This window comes from Hypanus sabinus, chromosome 16 (assembly GCF_030144855.1).
Source record: "Hypanus sabinus isolate sHypSab1 chromosome 16, sHypSab1.hap1, whole genome shotgun sequence".
NCBI lineage: Eukaryota > Metazoa > Chordata > Chondrichthyes > Myliobatiformes > Dasyatidae > Hypanus > Hypanus sabinus.
In genome coordinates, this window is record NC_082721.1 from 81,687,590 (window position 1) to 81,714,931 (window position 27,342).

The window sequence follows — 27,342 nt, forward strand, 5'->3', positions numbered from 1 at the left end:
TCCTTGCGTGGGCAGCTGCTGCCTCACAGAACCAGCAGTCTGTGCTCAGCCTTGACCTCGGGTGCTATCTGTGTGGAGTTGGCATGTTCTCCCCATGACAGCAAGAGCTTCTTCCCCTGTACGTGTGGGTTGGGAGGTTAATTAGCTGCTGTAAATGCCCCCCCGCCCTTGTGTGGGTGAGTGACAAAATCTGGACAGAGCTAATGGGCATATGAGAGAGAGGAAAGATGTGTGGTATAAGGGATTGCTCAGTATGCTGTCATAGACTTGATGGGCCAAATGGCTTCCTTTTATGGCACGAGGAAACACTGTGCACCCCCTGAGGGGTTGTTCCCAGAAAACTAGCGTTACTGTGATTTCCCAGAATGTGAACTCTTGACAGAAACTGACAGAACTTTCTTCTTTTGTTAATTTAAGTTTTTTTCCTCTCAAGTAAATTCTGGAAGAACTATTTTTATTATTTGCTTATTTATCTATTGAGGTGCAGTTCTTCGAGCCACACTGCTCAGCAATCCTCTGATTTAACCCAAGCCTAATCATGGGACAATTTACAATGACCAATTAACCTCCCAACCGGTGACTGTGTGAGGAAACCAGGGCACCCGGAGGAAACCCATGTGGTCACGGGGAGAATGTACAAACTCCTCACAGGCAGTGGCCTGTAGCAATCTCCAACTTTTGACAGTGACTTGTGTATTTGTTAAGGGCGAGTTTCCTTTACCTGAACTGCTGAAAGACTGGGTACACTATCATTTGAAAACAGGGAGTTGACCAGGAGGAGTCATTTCCCTCTGCACTTCTGGCTGAGTGTACAACTGTGGATGGGGAAAGTCTTTCTAACAGGTCCCACTTGACCCTGTCCTTATGACCGATACTGACCAGGCACAGCGTCTTCATGATGTCGCAGAGCAGGGCTTGAACCGATGGCTTGCTCGGAGTTCCCAGGTGAACTCGGTTCAGCTGCTGCTGCTGGTCGCGGGTCGGAGCTGGGGGTGGGGGAGAGGGGTGCAGGCTTCTCCCTCCTCCGTGCCTGCCCTGGACTCACAGTTCTGTTGTCCCTCAGACTCCGAGCTGGCTCTGATGTACAACGATGAGTCCGTGCTGGAGAACCACCACCTGGCTGTGGGCTTCAAACTCCTCCAGGAGGAAAACTGCGACATCTTCCAGAACCTTCCCAAACGGCAGAGGCAGAGTCTCCGCAAAATGGTCATCGACATGGTGAGTGCCTGCAGTGCTCGGTTTGGCAACAGATACCCCTCCTCCTCCACCGCCACCACCCTGTACAGAGCTGTCCCGGGGTCACAGCCCAAGAAATGGCCCCTCATACAGTACCAAGGGAACTCTGCACTCTGGGGTGGGGGAGTCCTGAGAGAGCTCCACACTGCAGAGGGTGGGAAGTACTGAGGGAGAAAGGATTTAGTGTTTTCTGTGCGTATATGACATATAAACTCTTCCTGGGCTTCCAGCGAGCCCAAGTATCGATTTTGACTGACATTTCGATGACAAACTCTGCCATCTTCATCAGGGATGATGCCTGGCCATGTCTAGTCTGGTGGATTTTATACCCTTGTCATTCATCCCTCCTGATTGGTTAGTCCTCAACCAATCAGGTTTCTGCTGTCCCATCTTGTTTACAATTGTGTAAGAACAGGAATACAATTTAAAACAAGGTGGCAGAGCAGAAACCCGATTGGTTGAGGACTAACCAATCAGGAGGGATGGACGACCGGGGGGGGGGGGGGTGGGGGGGTGTATAGACTAGACATGCGTAGGCATCATCCCTGACGAAGATGGCAAAACTTGTCATTGAAATGTTGGTTACAAGTGATACTTGTACCCGGCTGGAAGCTTGAGAAGAGTTTGAGTACAGAGGGATCTTCACGCTATGGGAGGGGAAGTACTGAGGGAGCTTTGCACTGTGTGAGGGGGAGTACTGAGGGCTTCTCACTGTGGGAGGGGGAGTACTGAGGGCTTCTCACTGTGAGAGGGGGAGTACTGAGGGCTTCTTACTGCAGGAGGGGGAGTACTGAGGGAGCTTCACACTGTGGGAGGGGGAATACTGAGGGAGCTCCACATTACAGGAGTGGGAATACTGAGGGAGCTTCTCACTGTGGGAGAGGAAGTACTGAGGGAGCTTCAAATTACAGGAGTGGGAATACTGAGGGAGCTTCTCATTGTGGGAGGGGGAATACTGAGGGATCTCATTGTGGGAGGGGGTGTACTGAGGGAGCTTCACACTGTGGGAGGGGGAGTACTGAGGGAGCTTCACACTGTGGGAGGGGGAATACTGAGGGAGCTCCACACTACAGGGCTGGGAGTACTGCGGGAGCTTCTCACTGTGGGAGAGGGAGTACTGAGGGCTTCTTACTGCAGGAGGGGGAGTACTGAGGGAGCTTCACACTGTGGGAGGGGGAATACTGAGGGAGCTCCACATTTCAGGAGTGGGAATACTGAGGGAGCTTCTCACTGTGGGAGAGGAAGTACTGAGGGAGCTTCAAATTACAGGAGTGGGAATACTGAGGGAGCTTCTCATTGTGGGAGGGGGAATACTGAGGGATCTCATTGTGGGAGGGGGTGTACTGAGGGAGCTTCACACTGTGGGAGGGGGAGTACTGAGGGAGCTTCACACTGTGGGAGGGGGGAGTACTGAGGGAGCTTCACACTGTGGGAGGGGGAATACTGAGGGAGCTCCACACTACAGGGCTGGGAGTACTGCGGGAGCTTCTCACTGTGGGAGAGGGAGTACTGAGGGAGCTTCACACTGTGGGAGGGGGAGTACTGTGGGAGCTCATTGTGGGAGGGGTGTACTGAGGGAGCTTCACACTGCGGGAGGGGGAGTACTGAGGGAGCTCATTGTGGGAGGGGTGTACTGAGGGAGCTTCACACTGTGGGAGGGGGAGTACTGAGGGAGCTCATTGTGGGAGGGGTGTACTGAGGGAGCTTCACACTGCAGGAGGGGGAGTACTGAGGGAGCTTCACATTGTGGGAGGGGGAGTACTGAGGGAGCTCATTGTGGGAGGGGGTGTACTGAGGGAGCTCTGTGGGAGGGGTGTACTGAGGGAGCTTCACACTGTGGGAGGGGGCACTGAGGGAGCTCATTGTGGGAGGGGGTGTACTGAGGGAGCTTCACACTGTGGGAGGGGGTACTGAGGGAGCTTCACACTGTGGGAGGGGAGTACTGAGGGAGCTTCACACTGTGGGAGGGGGAGTACTTAGTTCTATGTAGGGGGTGATGCTGAGGAAGCTCCACACTGCGTTAGATCACAGTGTCTCGGGGACTGGGTACAGCAAGTGTTCCACCATGGAAATCACATCCCCAGCAGAAGCTGGACTGGGATATCATCACAGTACTGGTGGAGTGCTGCACTCTGGGATGAGTTTTACCGAAGGGGTATCCCTGCACAGTCAGTCAGCCATATCAGGCACACCATACCGTGAGGTGGGCAGTACTGAGGGAGCCCCTCTCTGCTGCAGATGCAGAACAAGGAGCAGTGTGTCCTCTGGTGCCAGCTTTCACGTAGACTCAAAGCTTCACTGGAGTAAATTTCCTGATTGTATTGCTGTGGGTTGGAAGCCATCCAGAGCAAGGGTCCACAGTCCTCTCGGTTAATGGTAGGGGTCCATGGCCCGGAAGCCAGGATGTTGTGACGTTTGGGTGAAAGTTGAAGTGACTGAGCTGTGGGTGCTTGTGTGTCCCATGTGCAGGTCCTGGCGACGGACATGTCCAAACACATGACTCTCCTCGCAGACCTGAAGACCATGGTGGAGACAAAGAAGGTCACCAGCTCGGGGGTGCTGCTGCTTGATAACTACACGGACAGGATCCAGGTACTGACTGTGTCAGGAGACTCTGGGTGGGTTTGGGGGAGGCATGAGAGAGAGAGAGAGACGACGTGGGGGAAAGACAAAGGCGTGTGGACCATTCTGGAGTAGTGACTAGCAACTCTGTTTGGAGACAGAGGGAGTAATCTTGTCAGAGAAAGTGACATGACCTGAGAGAGGGCACTTACTGGAACTGCGTCTTGTTGGAGAATGGGGAAATGGGAGCAGGGAGTGCCGCTGCATTTCTTACAGCTGAAACTGTTTTTGAGAAGTGGCTCTAGCTGGAATGGATGGGTGGGTTAGTAGCTCAGTCAATGTAGGACTGATAGATACAAGCTCGCTCAGCCCACTATGTCCATGCTCGCCCTCTGGGAACATTTCCACTTTGTTGTCTTGCTGCACAGTGAAATAGCTGTCGTGTTATATCTCCATCCATAAGCTTTCAAGCCACTTCCCCTCCATTTTCACAAGACTTTCTCAACAAGGCTTTCCACTCTTAAGGGAGGTATTTAAATTTCCAGAAGTTCAAAGTAAATTTGATTATCAAAGTATCTATGTGTCACTATAGACAACCCTGAGATTCATTTTCATGTGGGCATACTCAGCAAATCTGTAGAATAGTAACTGTAACAGGATCATTGAAAGATCAGAGTGCAGAAGACAACAAACTGTGCAAATGCAAATATGAATAAACAGCAATAAATAACAAGAACATGAGATAACAAGGTAAAGAGTCCTTGAAGTGAAATCATTGCTTGTGACAACATCTCAATGGATGGGCAAGTGTAGTTATCCACTTTTATTCAAAAGCCTGATGGCTGAGGGGAAGTAACTGAGGGGAAGCTGGTGGTGCAAGTCCTGAGGCTCTTGTACCTTTTACCTGATAGCTGGCACCTTGTTCCACATCCTCACCACCCTCTGAATGAAGATGTTGCTCCCATGTCCCCCTTCAATATTTTATCCTTCATCCCTAACCCATGACCTCCAGTTCAAGTCTCATCCAACTTCAATGGAAAGCAATCTGCTTGCACTTACCCTATCAACACCCCTCAGAATTTTGCATAATTCTATCAAATCTCCCTTCATTCTCCTAAGCTCTAGGGAATAAAGTCCTGACCTCTGTTGAGGAGATCACGCCTGATATGTCAACACCAACACAACTGAAGCTTCCTCTGATCTTTCCCGAGGCATTTGCATTTTTCCGGAACTGTGAGCGAGGACGTGGGTTGTGTACAGAAAAAAGCTCCCTTTACCCCTGTCCTAGTACGCGTCACCAAGAGACGGATGATGTTTGGAGCTTGGCTTCTTCTAGAGGGGGCAGGGGCAGCGCCATTATTGATGGTGAGGGCCTTGTGCACCAGTCGACACCACTATCTGCATTTTCCATTGCAAGTGACCAACAACCCTGACTTGTTCGCTCTGGACCAGTCTCACCCCACGTCATCTTCACTGTGGGACCACCTCAAGGGCAACACATTCTGTTCAGGCAACAGCATCGACAGTGGTGGCAAAGCTCAGGTCTGTATCATGAGATGTGGCAGTATTGAGGATTTACCAGTGTCTGGAAGAGTTCAGCATTGGGGGTGGGGGTTCTTTCCATAACCATTACAGACTGTGGCAGGGCGGGGGCTAAGAATAGACCGAGCTGCCATTGGCTGGCCTGCACTATGTGCCCTGGTAACCTGGTATTGATGTGTCTCTGTTGCCAGGTGATGAGGAACATGGTGCACTGTGCTGATCTCAGTAACCCCACCAAACCTCTGGAGCTGTACCGGCAGTGGACTGACCGAATCCTGGAGGAATTCTTCCGCCAGGGTGACAGGGAGCGGGAGCGCGGGATGGAGATCAGCCCGATGTGCGATAAACACACTGCGTCAGTGGAGAAGTCCCAGGTATGTGTCTCCCACTGAATCCATTGGTATGGTGTAAGACTGTTAGGGCATAAGAGATAGGAGCAGAATTAGGCTATTTATTCCTTCAAGTTTGCTCCATCATTCCTTAAATGCTGATTTATTATCCCTCTCACACCCATTCTCCTGCCTTCTCTTTGTAACCATTGAACCTCCATTTTAAATATTGTCAATGACTTGGCCTTCACAGCCATCCACTGCAATGAATTCCACAGATTCACCATCCTCTGGCTAAATAAATTCACCCCTGTCTCTGTTCTAATTCTATATCCTTCCGTTCTGAGGCTGTGTCCTCTGTGCGAGTTCCCTTGCACTATAGGAAACATTCACACCTACTCTATCTAGGCCTTTCAATATTCAATAACTTTTAGTCAAATTCACCCCCCACAATCTTCTAAACACCAGTGAGTACAGGCCCAGAGCCATCAAGTGCTCTTCATATGTTAACCTTTTCAGTCCCAGCATCATTATTCTAATCCTCCTCTAAACCGTCTCCAATGGCAGCACATCTTGTCTTAGATAAGGGCCTGAAACTGCTCACAGTACTCCGTGCTGTCTGACTAATGCCTTTTGTCCTTTCCTCCTAAGGCAGTAAACCTTCTTTGAACTGTAGTGCCTGGAAATTCACCTTTAAATAAGGAGAATAACAAAATAAAGTTTTCCAGATGCAATCTCACCAGTGCTCCATTCAACCGAAGCATGAACTGACTTTTGTATTCAATTTCACTGCCAATAAATATTCTGTTTGCTTTCCTCAGTACATGCTGCACCTTCTGTGAACCATTTACTGGAACACCAGATCCCTCTGTGATTCAGAGCTCTGCAATTTATAGAATATGTTTTGTTTTTATCTTTTTGCCAAAATGGACCATTTCACTCTTTATACTCTACCTGACAGATATTTGCTGAGCCAAGCTGTCAAAGTAACCTAGCAGTGTTCCGTTTGAATTTCCTGTCATCACTTACCTCTGTGTTCAGCAACCGTACGTCTATAGCTTCATTTATAGCTTGTGTTGCTGGGGAGGCTTTGAACTAATATGTCGGGGGGAGGGGAACCCACACAAAAACGAAGAGGGAAGTGATGCAGAGACCAAAGCTAGAGTTAGTGAAGTAAGAGTAGAGTGCATAAAATTAAAAAGCAAAAATCACATAGGATACAAGATTCTAAAAGGACAATTAGTATAGGAGCACTTTATCTAAGTGCCTGTAGTATTAGAAACAAGGTTAGGGAACTTGTGGCACAGATCAGTACCAAGCCATATGATTTAGTGGCCATTACAGAAACTTGGTTGCAAGGTGGAGATGACTGGGAATTAAATATCCAAGGGTATCAGGTAATACGGAAAGATAGGCAGGAAGACAGAGGAGGTGGGGTGCCGCTCTTGATTAGGGATGAGATCAGGGCGATTGTGAGAGATGATATAAGATCTACGGAGTAGAATGTTGAGTCCATCTGGGTAGAGATTAAGAATAGTAAAGGGAAAAAAAAAAATCACTGGTGGGTGTTGGCTATGGGCCACCTAATAAAAATATTGCAGTGGCAGAGGCAATTAACCAAGAAATAACTGAGGCTTGTAACAGAATGGCAGCTGTCATGGGGGGATTTTAACTTCCACCTAGATTGGGTGAATCAGGTTGGTCAAAGAAGTCTTGAGGAGGACTTCATAGAATGCATCCGTGATGGCTTTCTTGAGCAGCATGTTGGTGAACCTACAAGGGAAAATGCCATCTTAGATCCAGTCCTGTGCAATGAGACGGGTAATATTAACAACCTTGTAGTCGGGGATCCTCTTGGAAAGAGTGATCATAGTCTGATTGAATTTCACATTCAGATGGAGGATGAAATAGTTAAATCTAAAACTAGTGTCTAATGCTTGAACAAGGGAGACTACAACAGGATGAGAGAGGAGTTGGCTAATGTGGATTGGGAGCACAGGCTATTTGGTTGGACAGTTGAGGAACAGTGGAATACTTTCAAAGAGATTTTTCACAGTGCTCAACAAAAGTATATTCCAGTCAAAAGTAAGGAGAGTAAATGTGGGGAGAGCCAGCCTTGGATAACAAAGGAAATAAAAGAGAGTATCAAATTAAAAGCTCATGTGTACAAAGTTGCAAAGAGTAGTGGGAGACTGGAGGATTGGGAAAACTTTGAAAAGCAACAGAGAACAACTAAACAAGAAATAAGGAAAGGGACAATAGAGTATGAAAGTAAATTAGCACAAAGTTTAAAAACCGATAGCAAAAGTTTTTATAAATATATAAAGCAGGAGAGAGTAGTTAAAGTCAATGTAGGTCCTTTGGAAGACGAGAAGGGGAAATTGATATTGGGTGATAAGGAAATGGCTGAGGCATTGAACGACTATCTTGTGTCGGTCTTCACGGTGGAGGACACGTCTAATATGCCAAAGAAGGATGTTATGGACAAAATGGGAGGTGAGGACCTCGATAAAATCACTGTCACTAAAGAGGTAATGATGAGCAAACTAGAGGGCCTGAAGGTAGATAAGTCCCCTGGTCCTGATGGGATGCATCCCAAGATGCTGAAGGAATTGGCGGAGGTTATAGTAGACGTGTTGATAATCATTTATCAAAACTCACTAAACTCTGGGCACATCCCAGCGGATTGGAAGACAGCAAATGTCACACCACTCTTTAAAAAAGGATGTAGGCAAAAGATGCGCAACTATAGGCCAGTTAGCTTAACATCTGTAGTCGGGAAAATGCTTGAAGCTGTCAATAAGGAAGAAACAGTGAAACATTTAGAAAGGAGTGGTTCCATTAGACAGACACAGCATGGATTCAGAAAGGACAGGTCCTATTTGACAAACTTACTGGAGTTCTTTCAGGACATAATGAGAGCAGTGGATAGAGGGGAACAGGTGGATGTCGTATACTTGGATTTCCTGAAGGTGTTCGATAAGATGCCGCACAAGAGACTTATAAATAAGATACGGATGCATGGAATCGGAGGAAGTGTATTGGCATGGATAGTGGACTGGTTAACGGAAGACAGAGAGTTGGTATAAATGGGTGTTTCTCCGGTTGGCAGTCAGTGGTGAATGTTGTGCCACAGGGGTCGGAAGAGGGGACTGAGTGTAGTGTAGCAAAATTTGCTGATGACACTAAACTGAGTGGAAAAGCAAATTGTACAGAGGATGTGGAGAGTCTGCAGAGGGATATAGATAGGTTAAGTGAGTGGGCCAAGGTCTGGCAGATGGAAAATCGTTGGTAAATGTGAGATCATCCACTTGGGAAGGAATAATAGAAGGGCAGATTATTATTTAAGTGGTGAAAGATTGCAGTAGGCTGTTGTGCAGAGGGACTTGGGAGTGTTTGTTCATGAATTGCAAAAAGTTGGCTTGCAGGTACAACAGCTTATTAAGAAAGCTAGAGGAATTGAATTCAAGAGCAGAGAGGTCATGCTGCAACGATACAGGGTACTGGTGAGGCCACACCTGGAGTACTGTGTGCAGTTCTGGTCTCCGTACTTGAGGAAGGATATAAAAACACAAAATGCTGGCAGAACTCAGCAGGCCAGACAGGATGTATGGGAGGAGGTAGTGACGACGTTTCCAAAACCCTTCATCAGGAATGAAGTAACATTGGATGGTCGAGGGGGGATAAGAAGAGGGGGGAGGGATGAAGTAGAGAGCTGGGAAGTGATAGGCTGAAAGGAAAGGTAGGGCTGGGGGAGATTATAGTGAGGGGGGAAAAGAGAGAGAAAGAGAACCAGACTAAAATTATAGATAGGGATGGGGTAAGGGTATCAACGGAGGTCTGTGAGTTGAATGTTCATGCCGGCAGGAAGGAGGCTACCTAGGCGGGAGATAAGGTATTGCTCCATCGACCTGCGTGTGACCTCATCTTGACGGTAGAGGAGGCCATGGACAGACATGTCGGAGTGGGAGTGGTCTGTGGAATTGAAGTGTGTGGCCACAGGGAGATCCCACCACTGCTGGAGGACCGAGCGCCTGTGTTCGGCGAAACGGTCTCCCAGTCTGCAGCGGGTCTCCCCAATGTATAAATGGCCACATCGGGAGCACCGGATGCAGTATATCACCCCAGTTGACTCGGAGGTGAAGTGGTGCCTCACCTGAAAGGACTGTCTGGGGCCTGGGATGGTGGTGAGGGAAGAAGTGTGGGGGCAGGTGTAGCACTTCTTCCGTTTGCAGGGATAAATGCCAAGAGGGAGGTCGGTGGGGAGGGATGGGGGGATAATCTCCCTGTGATCACACACTTCAACTCCACAGACCACTCCCACTCCAACATGTCTGTCCATGGCCTCCTCTACCGTCAGGATGAGGCCACACGCAGGTTGATGGAGCAACACTTTATCTCCCGCCTAGGTAGCCTCCTACCTGCCAGCATGAACATTCTACTCACAGACCTCCGTTGATACCCCTGCCCCCCTCTTACCCCATCCCTATCTATAATTTTAGTCTGGTTCTCTTTCTCTCTCTTTTTCCCCCCTCACTATAATCTCCCCCCAGCCCTACCTTTCCTTTCAGCCTATCATTTTCCAGCTCTCTACTTCATCCCTCCCCCCACTTCTTATCGCCCCTCGACCATCCCATGTTACTTCACTCCTGATGAAGGGTTTCGGCCCAAAATGTTGTCACTACCTCCTCCCATAGATGCTGTCTGGCCTGCTGAGTTCTGCCAGCATTTTGTGTTTTTATTTATTTCCAGCATCTGCAGATTCACTCGTGTTGCCTTGAGGAAGGATATACTGGCTTTGGAGGCAGTGCAGAGGAGGTTCACCAGGTTGATTCCAGAGATGAAGGGGTTAACCTGTGAGGAGAGATTGAGTCCCCTGGGAGTATACTCTCAGGAAGTCAGAAGAAAGAGAGGGGATCTTATAGAAACATACAAAATTTTGAAAGGGATAGATAAGATAAAAGTAAGAAAGTTGTTCCCATTGGTAGGTGAGACTAGAACTAGGGGACGTTGCCTCAGGATTCAGGGGAGAAGATTTAGGACAGAGATGAGGAGAAGCTGTTTTTCCCAGAGAGTGGTGAATCTGTGGAATTTTCTGCTCAGGGAAGCAGTTGAGGCTTCTTCACTAAATATATTTAAGAAACGTTAGATAGATTTTTACATAGGGAATTAAGGGTTATGGGGAAAAGGCAGGTAGATGGAGCTGAGTTTACAGACAGATCAGCCATGATCTTATTGAATGGCGGGGCAGGCTCGATGGGCCGATGGCCTACTCCTGCTCCTATTTCTTATGTTCTTATTTAAACGGCAGAGAGCAAAGCTCCCAGCATCACAAGTTCAGTAGAACATCACTCTTTACATTCTGACAACCTGCCAGAAAACCTGTTATTTATTTATTTATTGAGATACTGCGCCAAACGAGGCCCTTTGAGCTACTCCACATAGCAAGCCCCGAGTTAACTCTAGCATAATCACAATGACAACTTACAATAACAAGTTAACCTGTCAACCAGTGCGATGAAACCGCAGTGCTCAGAGAAAATCCCCGCATTCCACGGGGAAGATGTACAGACACCTTACAGATGACATTGGAATTGAACTCTGAACTCTGAACTCTTGGCACCCTGAGCTGCAATAGCATTGCTAGACTTGAGTGGAGCACTAACACCGAGGCTGTGTACAAGAGGGGCCAGGGTTGCCTCTACTTCCAGAGGAGACTGAGCTCCCTTGGAGTATGCAGGTCTCTCCTTCACGTGTTCTACCAGTCTGTTGTCGCCGGTGCTGGGCTGGGGCAATGGCATCAACACGGGTGATGCCAACAGGCTCAATAAACTGATTGGAAAGGCTGGCTCTGTTGCAGGAGTCAAATTGGACACACTGGAGGCTGTGGTACAACAAAGGACCCCATGGAAAATCCTGGCAATTCTGGACAATCTTTCTCACTCTCTGCTTGCCACCTTGGCTGAACAGAGGAGCACTTTCAGTCATAGATGAAGACAAATGCACTACTCCAAAGAGCGCTGTGTGAGGTCATTGTTACCCTGGGCTCTATAATGAGTCAACCTATAGCAGGAGAAATGATGACCCCCCCCCCCCCTCCCGTTAGTCTGTTTGTGGTAACTTTTTTTTTATTCTTTCTATTTAACCTCTAATATTTATATCTGTGCACTGTAATGCTACTGTGACATTAATTTCCTTTGGGATCTATCTATCTATCTGCTGCATTACCATGTCGCCTGTGTATAGTTTCCTGAAAGGCAGCCCATTCTCCATCCTGCTCCCCTACATCATGACCTATTTATTTTCCCCAAAAGCCTGTCTCCATTTAAGGGACAATGTGGAATTCTCTGCAAACACTCAGGACAGGAAGCTGGAAGTACAGGAACCCCTCACATACACCCTGACTCTCACTGAGGTGATGAGGGACAAGAGGCAGACAGGGGCTGGAGCTTTTGCAGGCCTTCCTCAGAGTATCCCACAGCATTGTAATGTTGAAAGAAATGCACTCTATTCGCACACAAGGCTTCATAAAAAAAACAGTGACATTGACCAGTAAACTGCTGAAGGATGTAGAAGGATTAATTTTAGAGGATGTGCTTTATCATTTCTACATAAGTTACAAGATCAGACTGCCTCACTTTAATATCTGCAATGTGCACTTGTAAATAGTCCAGCTCTCCCTCAGTTCTACCCTTCTAACAGAATGGGGCTCCCTCAGTACTGTCCCTCTGACAGTGAGACACTCCCTCAGTACTGTCCCTTAGAACTGTGAACTCCTGAAGGGGTGCACAGGAAGGGTTTGTGAGAAGATGTTGATTGGGGCAGTGAAGGGAGGGGATGATGGAGTTGAGCTTTGGGGTGAGGTGATGACAGCGTGGGAAACTCAATTGACTTTTTCCTCCTATTCCCACAGGTGGGCTTCATCGATTACATTGTGCACCCGCTGTGGGAGACGTGGGCTGACCTGGTCCACCCCGATGCCCAGGACATCCTGGATACGCTGGAAGACAACCGATATTGGTACCAGGGTATGATCCCCCAGAGCCCCTCACCTCCACTGGATGATCCCAGCCAGGGAGAAGAGGTCTGCATGGACAAGTTCCAGTTCGAGCTGACTCTGGAGGAGGAGGACGATTCCGAGCCGTCGGACAAGGAGAGAAGCAGCACGGGGGAAGAGGACGCCAACTGTATTAATTCGGAAGTGTCTGTGGCTGACGCCCCAGGGACACAGGAGGAGAGGGAGTTAGGTCCCAAGTGCACGGACTCTTCCCCTGCGGAATCGTAGACCAGGAAGCTGGTGGGACGGACCATGCGGATGAAGTTTGTCTTTTTCTGGAGACGTGCGAGTCAACTGTAGATTGGAATCCAGGCCCACGGGCCGGGTTCTGCCATCAGTGTGCCCCCAACACTCAGGAAACTCCGAGCGGGAACAGGCCAGAGATGGAAGCCATTCTTTGCCCGCCTTGGACCTCAGCACGGGTAATGGGGCGAGAGAAGGGGGCTTCAGAACAGCATTTATGTTCCACACTCTCGCCCCTCAACCCCTCCCCACCCCACGACCACCTCCCCACAAACCAACATACTGAAAGAGAAGGTGGAGGGGGTGGAGTTTTACTGGGAGTCACTTTCTCTCCAATACCAGGATTCTGAAGAGGGTGCCCGATCTGGGGAGTGCCTTTCCTAGATTTACCTACAAGCTTTGTCTTCGTAGTTAAGTCAAGCAATGAGTTATTTTATTTTTAATGTTATATTTTATGTAGTCTTACTTCTAATTTATTCTGCAGAGTTAGATCAATGGGTCGTAGCCAGGGGCTTTGAGTGGACCCAGTTTAACACTAAACTCTGCTCCTCAGTTTGTGAAGTCTTCCTTCAATCTTCGTTTGCACAATACCGCAATATCTTTGGGACTTTTAATAATTTATGTTTTGAGGTTCTGGGATGTGTTTGTCTGGCATAGGAAGGGAAGTGCCTCCCACCCCTTTTCTGTGTCCCAGGAACTCGCTGCATTTTCACGTCCAGGACAGGCTGGAAATCAGGTTTGGTCCAGGGTCCAGTTGTTCCACCGGGACAGTCGCTGGGCCCTTTCACCCTTCCTGTGGGGTGAGAGCTCTCACTGAGGTCGGTTCCAGCACCTGGTCCTCACCCTCACTGCTGCAAACTTTCTAACCAATGGGTATGTCAGCCAAATGCACAGGTGACTTTATCCCTTGTGTGTGCACATATCTGAACACACATGCATGGACATAATCACATGTACACACAGGGACACATGCAGCGACACGCATGCACACAGATACACATGCAAATGCATACGTGCATAGGCACGTGTTTGCATTAACACAAGACACAAATGCGTTCCACACAGACTGAAATACCTATGCATCTGTACAGGCCTGAAGTCTAACATAGAAACAGACGTGAACTCATATGTGGGCGCATGGGAAGTCACGTGTGTCTGCTTGTGTATGACAGAATTGCCAGTGTTTGTTCCCATTGCTGGGATCAAGGTGAGCTCTGGACTCCCCTTCAGCTCCTATTTCGTCCAGTCATTAAATTCCAGACATGAAATTGCTGCTTTCCTGGTTTGCTACTTCAAAAGGTCAGGATCAATCAGATTTTTTTTTGCCTTAATCTTGGTTTGCGTCGCCTGCAGCTGGCCTCAGCCATGCAGGAGGTGAGACTACGGCTGGTGCCGTGGTGATTACTGGCTGTGCTGCTGGAGCCTGCCCAGATTGACGGGAACTCTGGCACTTTGTGGCCCACTGAGTGTAGACTGGGAGGTGGACTCCATTGGTGCTGAGTCAAGGACCTTTGCCCTCTGGGAACAGGGTGTGAGGAGGAAGTCGATGGAAGGGTAAGCTATTCCAGTGTGGCCATGTTCTCAGGCACCTCGCTGTCCCTGCAGGTTCCTGGCACTGCTCCAAAGACCATCATTCCCGTGGGCTGGGATCCCTGCAGTCACCATTTCTCCCAGGGCCATTTATGCAGGGTAGTGTGGGAGTGGGAGTCAGGTTTGAGTGAGGTCAGCCTGCCTACAAAGAGTGTTTAACCTCTGCAGGGTCCTGAAAACTAGTGCAGTGTTCAGACTTGGCCACAGCATCTTGACAAGCTCCATAGCCAGTATGCCTTCCAGTGGCAATTATTACAGAACCTCCCAAGAAAATGGGATTGAGAATCCAGGGAACAGTCAGAGGAGGGTTAATTCACCAGAGAAAGAAATGGAGTTAGCCTTTCAGGTCAAATTCTGTACAGCCCGAGGAAGAGTCTTTGACCTGCAACTTTAACTATTTTTCTCTTTCCCAGCAGGTTCTGCTTTTAATTCCGATTTTTAGTTTCTACAGGGTTTTTTTTTTAAACTATTTATCATGGGGTGCTCACTCCCTTGCAAGAGGAGCTGGGAAGGAATCCCAATTCCAGTGGAGGGGGTTGTTTCCCTAGGATGGGAAAGGGATGGAGGGACACACCCTGGGAGGGTAGAAGAGTGTCAGGGATGGAGTCACATTCCACAGGGCATATAGAGGTCCCTTTGGATCGGAGTCCACCTTGAGTCTGCATGCTCTCCAGGGAAGTTGGGCTTGTCACCCACCTGATCTCCATCGTTCCTTTCGATTCTGGTGCTGGATCCTTGCTCCTGATCTTGGAAGAGCCTCTCTCTAGGAACACAGAGACCTTAGCTGGCGAGGTTTGGCCACTGGCGATGGTCCCACAGCAGCAGCTCAGGACGAGCTTGTACAGTTTTTTGAGTTCATTATTCATAGTTTTATTCTGTTTAATTCTGATTGATATTTGTACATAATGTAATGTTTGTAAATGGTTCATTCCAAAACTGTTGCTATGAGAGGACCAAGAGGTGATCGTGGTGAGGTCAGAAGTTGTAAGTCCAGATAACGTGCCCCAGCAAACGCAAACTGTTACCCTGGGGAGGAAGAATGCCAACAAACAGGGCTGGCAAATGTGCAGCAAATGCACACACTCACACTCATTCATTCTCTCTCTCTCTCTCTCTCTCTCTCACACACACACACACTCCCTCTCTCTCTAACACGCTACCTCTCACTCTCTCTCTCATGCAGACACACACTTCCTCTCTCTCCCCCCTCTCACACACTTCCTCTCTCTCTCTAACTCACTACCTCTCACTCTCTCTCATACAGACACACACACTTCCTCTCTCCCCCTCTCTTACTCCCCCCCACACACTTTCTCTCTGTCATGCACGTGCACACACACAGACACAGACTCAGACACGTGCACACGCTGCACACTTCGCAGTCTGTCCTGTTCCAGATCCAGGATGCTGGCTACTGGCTCAGGAAGTACAGTTAAGGATATGGCACTTTCAACGCCCAGCTCTCCACATTCAGCCTCGGGATCTGGTGTAAATTGTAGTATCAAATCTCACAAATATGTTGAAAAGGTATTAAAAATCAGTTGAAATTACTGATTGTAATCTTTGTACATTTGTAATGCTCATGTGTAAACTGTTTCTAAACTCATGGCCCAGATTCACGTTCTAGCTATGCCACACTGTTTGTTGTACGAAACAGTACCTCTCTATCCCTGTTTGTCCATCAGTGTACAGTGTGTTCACAAATTTACCATCAATATATGGGACTTAAATATGACAAACATCAAAAATCAATAAACAAATAAAAAAGCACGGATAACAGTTGTTTAAAGTGTGAATATTTTATTTCAAAACAAAATTATCCCTGTGGCCACTCTCTCCTAGAGCCCTGTATCAATCCATAACTAATCTCACTCTTCCCTGTGTCCCTGCTTGATCCCAACCCCACTCTTCCGTGTCCCTGCATGATCCCCAATCCCACTCTTTCCCGTGTGTCTGATTGATCCCTAAATAATACCTCTTCCCCATGTCCCTGTATCAATCCCAAACTAATCCCACTCTTTCCCATGTCTCTGTATTAATCCTGAACTAATCCCACTTTTCCCTGTGTCCCTGTATCAATCCCTAATCCCACTCTTCCCCATTTCCTTGTATCGATCCATAACGAATCCAATTCTTTCCCCATCTCCCTGTTTGGATCCATAACTAATCCCATTCTTTCTAGTGTCCCTGTATCGATCCCTAATCACACTCTTCCGTGTCCCTGTATCAATCCCAAACTAATCCCGCTCTTTCCCATATCCTTCTATTGATCCCTGACTAATCCCAATCTCATGACCCCTGTATCGATCCTATAGCTTTACACTCACTCCTCCATCCTATCTCAATTCCACACTCAATCCCGATAATCCTATCCTACTGCCACAATCTTTTTCCATGTTCCAGGATCAAATTAATGTCATTGTTCTAATGTATCCCTGGGTTGATCTCAAACTAATCCATAGCGATACCAATCAAATGCTGAACTGTTCCACATCAGAACCATAGCTCTCTTTCCACTTCTCTTCATTATCGTTGACAATAGCGGTGCCATGACAGCATCGCGGTTAGCACAACAGCTCGAGGCACTGGATTTTGGAATTCCGGAGCCCTCTGTAGGCAGGTTTGTATGTTCCTCCCATGACCATGTGGGTTTCCTCCCACATTCCAAAGATAGACCAGTTATTAGGTTAATTGGTCATTGTAAATTTGTCAGTGATTAGGCTAGGGTTTGATTAATAGGACTGGATGTTACAATCGTTAAAGCTGCTGCACTGCACTTGACTTGAGTGGAAGTAGTTCTTAAAGATGACCACTAGTTGGTGTTACTACCATTACGACTCATCTTCAGTTGTGTACATCAAGATCACTGGGTGTTTCGGCCTCTTATCACCAGACACACTCAGCCGAGGCAGGCCCACCACAGGCTGGTCAGACCTGGGTGTGTGTCACATGGTTAGTCTCTAGACGGTTACTTGGCAGCCTGGACAGCATCCCTTCTTTCCAGCCACAGCCAGTGGCTGCTCATTTCGATGGCATTAGCAAGTGCTTTGACCGCCTTTCTATGGGCCTGCCTCTGACTCCTACTTCCCTCAGCAGCCTTACGGTGGAACTGGTTGACGGTCTGTTCCATGCTGTACCTCAAAATAAATAATCCCCAACTGATTCAACTTAATCAGTCTCAGATTAATAATGTTACTCCAAACCAGTGCTGTGTACCCCTGTAAGAATGCAAACTAATCCCAGTGCACAATTCCAACCTCTTCCTACCTTCTCTCCACATTTTCTTATAATAATTGTACAATGTACTGTGTATGTAAGTTGTTTGGAAAGTGTTACATGATTATAACAATTCTAACTTCATTTCCTCAAGTTCCCCACAACCCAGTATCAAACCCATGACAATCCTTCTGCTCCACACACTCCTGACGTCCACAATTGTTCCTGAACTATTGGAGAGGTGAGAACAAAGGTGTTCTGTTCTGCCTGAGGGACAGTACTACTGAATTACTGCACTTGGCCAAAGGTGCAATTTCTCAGATGAACAATTGAACTACCTGCACTCATAGGATTCCAGGTGTTATTTAAGAATTGGCACTCCGATGTGTCTGGTCAATACTGATGTTTCAAGCAACCACTAATTCAGTGACCTGGCCATCAATGCATTGACCCTCAACAGTTACTCTTGCATTTCAACGGTGACAGCTCTTCAGAAATGCTTCTTTTCATTTCCCACTGCCGTGCCGTTACTCATACCTGCCCGTGGCTATGCATGCGGATCTGGTGATTCTGCTCTTGTCTACATCAGCCATTCTTTTTGCTCAGAATCTTTCTTTCGCAGTGATTCCTCTGGCATGTTCTCACACATAAAAGGAGTCCATTTGACCTGCCAAACTCAGAGGAATCCCGTGAAAGGTATAGGAAGCAGAACAGGACTATCAAGTTCACCAATCAATTGTGGCTGATATTTTTTTCAGCTTTATTCTCCCACCTCCCTTTAACCCCTAACCTCCTCACCAATCAAGAACCTACGAATCTGTCTTAAATACACCCGGATTTCTTTTCCACAGCCCTCTGTGGCAATGAATTTCACAGATTCACAGCTCTGACTGGAGAAATTCCCTCCTCATCTCAGTTTGAGATCCCTTAATTCTGAGGTGGTGCCTCAGATCCTAGACTTCTACTAATGAAATGTCCTTGCCACATCCACCCTATCCAGGCCTTTCATTATCCAGTAGATTTCAATGAGATCTCCCCTTACCGTATGAACTCTATCTAGTGCAGGCCCAGAGATATCAGACATTCCTGTTAAGCCTTTCATTGCTGGGATTATTCTTGTAAACCTCCTCTGCACCATCTCTGGGACCAGCACATCTTTCCTTAGATGTGTTCCAAAATTGCTCAGAGTATTCCAGAAGATAGCTGATCAGGGCCTTATAAAGCGTCAGCAGTTCATCCTTGCTTTTCCTAGTTGAGTCCTCATAAAATTAATAAAAACATTGCTTTTGCATTCTTTCCTACTGACTCAACCTTCAGGGGATCCTGAACTAGGGTTCCCATATCCCTTTGCACCTCTGATTTTGAATTCTCTCCCCATTTATGAAATGGGCTACAACTTTATTCTTCCTATCAATGTGTACAACCCCACACTTCCCTATACTGAATTTCAACTAACGCTTCTATCCCCATTCTCCCAAACTGTCCAAGTCCTTCTGCAGACTCTCTGCCTCGGCGATACTACCTCTTCCTCCATCTATCTTCACATCCACTGCAAGCCAGGCAAAACACCATCACTTCCTTCATCCAATCACAAACGAGAAAATTTGCAGATGCTGGAAATCTGAGTGACACGCGCAAAATGCTGGAGGAACTCAGCAGGCCAGACAGCATCTGTGGAGAAGAGTACAGTCAACTTTTCGAGCCAAAACCCTTCAGAAATTCCTTCATCTGGATCATTAATGTATCAATGTGAGAAGTTGCAGTCCCCGACTTGACCCCTGCGGAATGCCACCAGTCACCAAAAGCCTCCTGAGAGAGGCTCCCTTATCCCCATTTTCTGACTTCTGCCAGTCAGCCAATTGTCTATCCTTGCTACTACTGTACCTTGACTCCAACACTATGGGCTTTTATCTTGTTTAGCAGCCTCAAGTGCTGAAAATCCAAGAAAGGAACATCCATCTTGTGTCTAATCTGCTCACTACTTGCCCCAAGGCTGATCAATAGTTCCACCCAATAATCACCCCTCCACACCCCCCACCACCTCTACTTTATCATTTCCTGTCAGTCACTTTATGTATAGACACTCCTGTGCCAGGCGTCGCTTTATGGACATACAAACATATATCAGAATCTGAATCAGGTTTAATGTCACTAGTATATATCGTGAGATTTGTTCGTTTGCATCAGGAGCACATTGCAATAAGTGACATTAAAAAAACTATAAGAAGAATTATAAATATATAAATAATTTAAATTAGTAATGCAAAACATATACAAGCTATCTTATGTATTTATATTTGAGGTTTTTTTTACTGTGTTCTTTATCTTATGTTTTTTGTGCTGCATTAGATCTGGAGTAACAATTATTCATCCTCTTTACACTTGTATACTGGAAATGACAATAAACAATCTTGAAACTTAAATCTTGTTACCTTTTCAAAAGAGTTCTGATAGATTTGTCAGGCAATGTCTCCCCTTAAAGAAACTGTGCTGACTTTGCCCTGTCTTATTGCGTCCTTCCAAATGTTACAGAATGTACATGGTATTACAGGGAAGTTACTGACTTGGCTGAAGCATTGGCTTATTGGTAGGAGGCAGCGAGTGGGAATAAAAGGATCCTTTTCTGGTTGGCTGCCCGTAACTAGTGGTGTTCCATAGGGGTCAGTGCTGGGACCGCTTCTTTTTATGCTATATATCAATGGTTTAGATGATGGAATAAATGGCTTGGTTGCCGAGTTTGCAGATGATACGAAGATTGGTGGAGAGGTAGGTAGTGTTGAAGAAACAGAAAAGCAACAGAAGGACTTAGACAGGTTAGGAGAAGGGGGGCAAGAGAGTGGCCATATTGGAAAATGTATGGTTGTGCACTTTGGTAGAAGAAATAAATGTGCAGACTAGTTTCGAAATGGGGAGAAAATCTAAAAATCTGAGATGCAAAGGGACTTGGGAGTCTTTATGCAGAACACCCTAAAGGTTAACTTGCACGTAGAGTCGGTGGTGAGGAAGGCAAGTGCAATGTTAGCATTCATATCAAGTGGTCTAGAATACAACAGCAGAGATGTGATGCTGAGGCTTTATTAGGCATTGGTGAGGCTTCACCTTGAGCACTGTGAACAGTTTTGGGCTCCTCATCTAAGAAAAGATGGACAGGGTCCAGAGGAGGTTCACAAGGATGATTCTGAGAATGAAAATGTTATCATACAAGGAACATTTGATGGCTCTGGGTCTGTACTTGTTGGAATTTAGAAGGATGAGGGGGATCTCATTGAAATCTTTTGAATGTGGAAAGGCCTAGACAGAGTAGATGAGGAAAGGATGTTTCACGTGGTGGGAGGGCACAACCTCAGGATAGAGGGGCATCCATTTGAAACAGAGAAATTTCTGTAGCCAGAGGGGTTGAATTTATGATAATTTATTACCATAGGCAGCTATGGAGGCCAGGTTGTTGGCAGATCTTGATAGGTTCTTGATTGGTCATGCCATCAAATGTGACGGGGAGAAGGCTGGGGAGATGGGCTGAGGAGGGGATAAAAGATCAGCCATGATTGAATGGCAGAGCAGACTCGATGGGCCAAATAGCCTCATTCTGATCCTATGTCTCATGTCATTGTCAATTCATCACTCCCATTTCCAACCCCATCATTTCCTCGTCGTTTAGTCTCACCAAAAGTGGCCAATTACCCTACAAAACTAAACACCTTCGGAATATAGGAGGAAACCAGATCAACAAGGCATACAGAAGACCGTGCAAACTCCACACAGACAGCACCTGAGTCAGGGTTATACAAGACTGACACAGGCTATTTGGCCCAGAATCCACATCAATCTTCAACCTCCCATTAACACTAATCCCATGTTAGTTTAACTCTCTCTCCAGAGACTACCTCACACCTACACACAAGGTATTATCCAATTAGCCTACCGAGCTGCACATCTTTGGAATGTGGGCGGAAAGCAGAGCACCCAAGTCACAGGGAGAACTTGCAAACTGCATGCAGACAGCACCGGGCCACAGGGTTGAACGTGGCATTCTGAAAGGGGGGGCTCAACAAACTGGGGCTGAGAGAGATAAATTTTTAGATGCCGAAAACATCAAGAATTAAGGGCTGTGGCAGATGATCCGCCATGATTTTACTGAATGACAGAATACACTCAAAAGGCCAAATAGCATATTCCTGCTCCTTCACGGCAACAACACTGACATTATATGCAATACCAGTATTAGCCACTAAACGGCAGCAGAGAGCCACATCTCAGGTCACCGCGACTTCTCAAATTCACTCTGAGCCTAAAATCTTTAATAACGAATCCAAAAGACCCACTCACAGGATCCAAATCACTTAACTGTGAAACATAGCACCCAAAACTTCGAACCTGAAATACCGACCTCAAATCGCAGACCTTAAAACTCAAACCAAGCATAAACTCCACATCACTCACCACTAAACATCATTACCAACACAGGATTTGCAAAACACTGACCTCAAATCAGGCCCTAAACAACCACCTGAAGCACATAAGAGAAAGCAGTGGTGCCAGGACACCAACACAATAAAGCCCTCAAAACACTAACCAAGAGATAGCAACCCAAAAGCAGAGCAAAACCACTGATTTCAAACTGCGTCGCCAGTACACCATTCCTGACTAAAGGATTTAAAGTTTGTTTATTGTCATTCAACTGTACACGTGTATACCACCAAACTTGACAACGTTCCTCCAAACCAAGGTGCACAACACAGCAGACCACAATCTGTGTGGATTGGAAATAACATCTCCAGCTTGCTGACAATCAACACTGGTGCTCCACTGGGATGTGTGCTTAGCCCACTGCTCTATTCTTTCTGCACCTATGACTGTGGGGCTAGGCACAGCTTGAATGCCATCTATAAGTTTATGATACAATCGTTGTTGGCAGAATCTCAGATAGTGATGAGAGGATGTACAGGAGCAAGATATACCAGCTGGTGGAGTGGTGTTGTAGCAACAACCTTGCACTCAACGTCAGTAAGACCAAAGAACTGATTGTGGACTTCAGAAAAGGTAAGGTGAGGGAAAACACACCAGTCATTATAGAGGGATCAGAAGGGGAGAGCATTCCTGGGTGTCAGCATCCCTGATGATCTATCCTGGATCCAACATATTGATACAGCTACAAAGACAGTGGCTATACTTCATTCGGAGTTTGAGGAGACTTTGAATGTCACCAAAAACATTGGCAGATTTCTACAGAGGTACCATGGAGAGAATTCTAACTGGCTGTATCACCGTCTGGTATGCACAGGACTGAAGTAAGCTGCAGAGAGCTGTAAAATCAGTCAGCTCCATCATGGGCACTAGCCTCTGTAGTATCCAGGTCATCATCAAGGAGCAATGCCTCTGAAAAGCAGCGTCTATCATTAAGGAGCCCCACCACCCAGGACATGCCCTCTTCTCATTGCTACCATCAGGAAGGAGGTACAGAAGCCTGAAGACACACACTCAGTGATTCAGGGACAGCTTCTTCCCCTCTGCCATCCGATTTCTGAAAGGTTATTGAACCCATGAACACTACCTCACTACTTTTTTATTTCAGTTTTTGCATTAATTATTTAATGTATATATACTTACTGTAATTCAGGGTTTTTCTATTATCATGTATTGTATTGTACTGCAGCCACAAAGTTAACAAATTTTATGATATATGCCAGAATTATTAAACCTGATTCTGACAACTCACACACAACACATGAAGTAATATTACCAAAAATAAATTAACAAAGGATAAGGTGCATATACAATGCAAGCTAAAAAGTAAGGCTACTGGTGCTTCAAATGTGGTGAGACCTGGGTTATTGCAGGGAATTCAATAGTTTCACAGGCAGATTCCCAACAGTCCTTGTCCTAACGCTATGGTACATCCTGCCTGATGGTAAGGGGTCAAAGAGATTGCTGGATGGATGAGAGGGATTACTGACAATGCTAAGGGCCCTACGTATGCAGCACTCCTGATAAATATCTCTCACGGGTAGAAGAGAGACCCCAGTGAATTTCTCAGCAGTCTGCACAGTCCTTTGTAGGGACTTGCAGTCAGATGCCTTTGAATTCCCATACAAAGGGGTTAACATATGAGGAGCATTTGGCAGCTTTGGGCTCATACTCACTGGAAATTAGAAGAGTGCAGGGGATCTCATTGAAACCTACCGAATGTTGAAAGGACTAGATAGGGTGGATGAGGAGAGGATGTTTCCTATGGTGGGGGTATCCAGAGGCACAGCCTCAAAATTGAGGGGTGACCCTTTAGAACAGAGGTAAGGAGGAAAATTTTTAGCCAGAGAGTAGCAAATCTGTGGAATGTTCTGCCACAGACCTCGGTGGAGGCCAAGTCCATGCATATATTTAAGGCAGAAGTTGATCATTTCCTGGTCAGTCAGCGCTTCAAAGGATATAGCAAGAAGGCAGGTGTATGGGGTTGAGTGGGATCCAGGATCAGCCATGATGGAATGGCAGAGCAGACTATACAGACTGAATGGAAAAATTCTGCTCCTATGTCTTATGGTCTTATAAGATGGTGATGCAGCAGGTCAGGACACTCACAATGGTACTCCTGTAAAAACTGGTTAAAATGGGGTGGGTGGGGGAAATCCCAAACAGAGCACCTCTCTGCACAAACCATAACTTGATGACAATAAAACTGAACCAAAACCATTGATCTTAAAAGTGTTGTTCTTAAAAGATTGGCTCTGAACAATAGTGCTGAATTACTGACCACAAAGCACCCGAAATGCAGTGCCCACAAACTGCCCCCAAAATACTGTTAGCTCAAACCTGAAAAGGTGACCCCATACTCAAGTCCCAAAACAAAACTCCAGTCTCAAAACATTGAGCTCAAGATACCAACTCCCAAAACTCTGACCCGTTTTAGGACAGTGTGAATGTTGCGCCCAAGTAACTGATCCTATAAAACTGACATCAAACACTAACTTCAAAATGCCAACCCCAAAAGGGAAACCCCAAGCACTTGCCTAGATGCACCACAGCCACAACGCCCTTGGGACGGACAACAGTCCCTGTGCGTGCGGTACTTCTAAGAACTGGTTTGTACCACACAGGAAGATTTGACAACTTTTAGGCCGTTCCACAGGATAAATGATGATTTATTACCATTCAGGTTTTGTAGGTGCTGATGAGACCGATGTGGGAACCACAGAGTCACAGGGGGTGCAGGAGGTGGGTGCTCCCTCCACCACTGGCCGGATTTCCCGGTGGGCAAATATTTTAATTCTAATTCCCATTCCCATTCCAATGTGTCGATCCATGGCCTCCTCGTGCCAGGGTGGAGGTGCAACACCTCATATTTTGTCTGGGTACCCTCCAAACTGATGGCATGAATCTCGATTTTTCCTTCTGGTGAACAAAAATTTCCCCCACCCTTCTTCTATTCCCTACTCCTAACGCTATGGTACATCCTGCCTGATGGTAAGGGGTCAAACAGATTGCTGGATGGATGAGGGCAATCACTGACAATGCTAAGGGCCCCACGTATGCAGCACTCCTGTCACTCCTTCTCACTTGCCCGTTACTTCCTCATGGGTCCCCTCCTCCTTCCCTTTCTCCTATTGTCCACTCTGCTCTCCTATCAGAGTCTTTCTTCTCCAGCTCTTGACCTCTCCCACCCAAATGGCATCCAGAAATCCTCTTTCCCCTCCCCCACTTCTTAATTCAGGCATCCCCCCACTTTCCCCTCAGTCCAGAAGAAGAGTCTCGGCCTGAAACATCCACTGTTTACTCGTTTCCACAGATGCTGGCTGACCTGCTGAATTCCTCCAGCATTTTGCGCGTGCTGCTTTGTGCCCTTGGGAGTTTTGGAAGGTGAGACACTCGTTCTCTTCAGGGCCTGTGCGTGTACCTGATAAGTGGCCTCAGGGTTCTCAATACTATACTATCCCGAATGGTCCTTTCACAAACAGGAGAAAATCTGCAGATGCTGGAAATCCAAAGCAAGTCACACAAAATGCTGGAGGATCTCAGCAGGCCAGACAGTATCTATGGAAAAGAGTACAGTCGATGCTTCAGGCCGAGAGTCAGGACTGTACTCTTTTCCATTGATGCTGCCTGGCCTGCTGAGTTCTTCCAGCATTTTGTGTGCGTTGCCCGAATGCTCCTTCTCCAGTTTGTGTGGACGTGTGTTAGCAACTCCCAGTAATCAGTGCAGACTTCCACAAGATGGCTTTGACCCCGTGCTGAGGGTTTATAAAGCATCAGTCAGGCCACATTTGGAGCGTTGTGAACAATTTTGCGGCCCCATATCTAAGAAAGGGTGCATTGCCATTGGCGGGGAGGTCAGAGAATGACTCCAGGAATGAAAGGGTTAATGTATAAGGGGGTGACATTGGTGCTGCACTCATTGGAGTTTAGAAGAAGCTTCCAATAGTCAAACAACCTTGAATCTTTTGCTCTGCCTGCTGGTGACACAGCTCAGAACTGGCAGACTGCAGCTGGGAATGTGAGTGAAGTGGCCTGCACGAGGTAGACATTTGTGTGTAAGCAGATTGTTACTGATGGGAAGCTGGTGTGGAAAAGAATGCCAGTGTTGTCCTTCCAGTGAACCTGCAGGGTCTTGTTGTCTAAGGAAGCCATGTTTGTTCACCACTTGTTCTCAAGTAAGACCATGATGTCTAGTTTATGTTGTTACAGTGTGCTTGGAGATGGCTGATTGGACCAGCCAGGGCTCACACATTCATTAAACATGGGTGACAGAGGTGTCGGGGCACTGTGACACCAGCGGTCCTCGATGATCAGGATTCCCTGTCGCTCTTTGCCTCCTCACCTGAGCAAGCACTGTGTTTTATGTGGGTCCAACAAACAGGACGATCCAATGCTTGTTCCCAGTGGGAGGTATCGATGTTGAAACTCTGTAGGAATGTTCTAAGAAACTGGTAGAATCACTTTTCCTGTCCATCGGGTGATCATTTTCCCTCAGTCAGCTCTCCAAGGACACGGATGTCTATTTTGTCATCAGACACACCTTGCCCTCTTGTTCTGTGATTCTTTCAGTAATATGTAGATGCCAGGGAGGTTTGCTTGGGACAAGAAACAAAATGCTGGAGGAATCAGTGGGTCAGGCAGCGTCTGTGGAGGGAAATGAACAGGTAACATTTCAAGTCAAGACCCTTTATCTGAACATCAACAGTTCTCTAAAGTAAGTCTTGAAGATGGTGTTGCCCACCCAGTGCAAGGCTTGAGAATGAACCCTCAGAGCTGGAGAGGAACTTGGAACAGAAGGGAGATGGCCCAGAGGTTGTGGCCCACCTGGGAGCCAACAAAACAGACAGAACTAAGGAGGGATTTCTATGAAGAGTCTAAATTAAGAAGCAGGACTGCAGAAGATTATTATTTGAGCCATGTCCACTGGTAGAGCCTCAGTAAGACCAGGGAGCTAAATGTGCATCTGAAAGGTTGGTGTGGGTTCCAATTCAAGGGGCAGCAAGCAGCAGTATTGGAAAAGGAGGGAGCTGTTCCATTGGGATGGTCTTCACTTGAACCAGGCTGCAGCCTGCTCCTCACCAATTAAAATAACTCAGACACTGG

The 27,342-nt window shown here is 46.9% G+C and overlaps 1 protein-coding gene across 8 annotated transcripts in view; it reads left to right on the forward strand.

The window, feature by feature from the left end:
- The window catches only part of LOC132406487 (cAMP-specific 3',5'-cyclic phosphodiesterase 4B-like), a 311,131-nt gene extending 294,798 nt beyond the window's left edge, over window positions 1-16,333 (forward strand). For all 8 annotated transcript variants that reach the window (XM_059992227.1, XM_059992228.1, XM_059992231.1 and 5 more), the window contains 4 exons: window positions 1,064-1,218; window positions 3,706-3,828; window positions 5,532-5,714; window positions 12,583-16,333. In XM_059992227.1, the coding sequence (XP_059848210.1) occupies window positions 1,064-1,218; window positions 3,706-3,828; window positions 5,532-5,714; window positions 12,583-12,954 (833 nt within the window). In that variant the 3' untranslated portion in view covers window positions 12,955-16,333. The remainder of the gene's footprint in view (window positions 1-1,063; window positions 1,219-3,705; window positions 3,829-5,531; window positions 5,715-12,582) is intronic.
- Window positions 16,334-27,342: the final 11,009 nt, after the last annotated feature.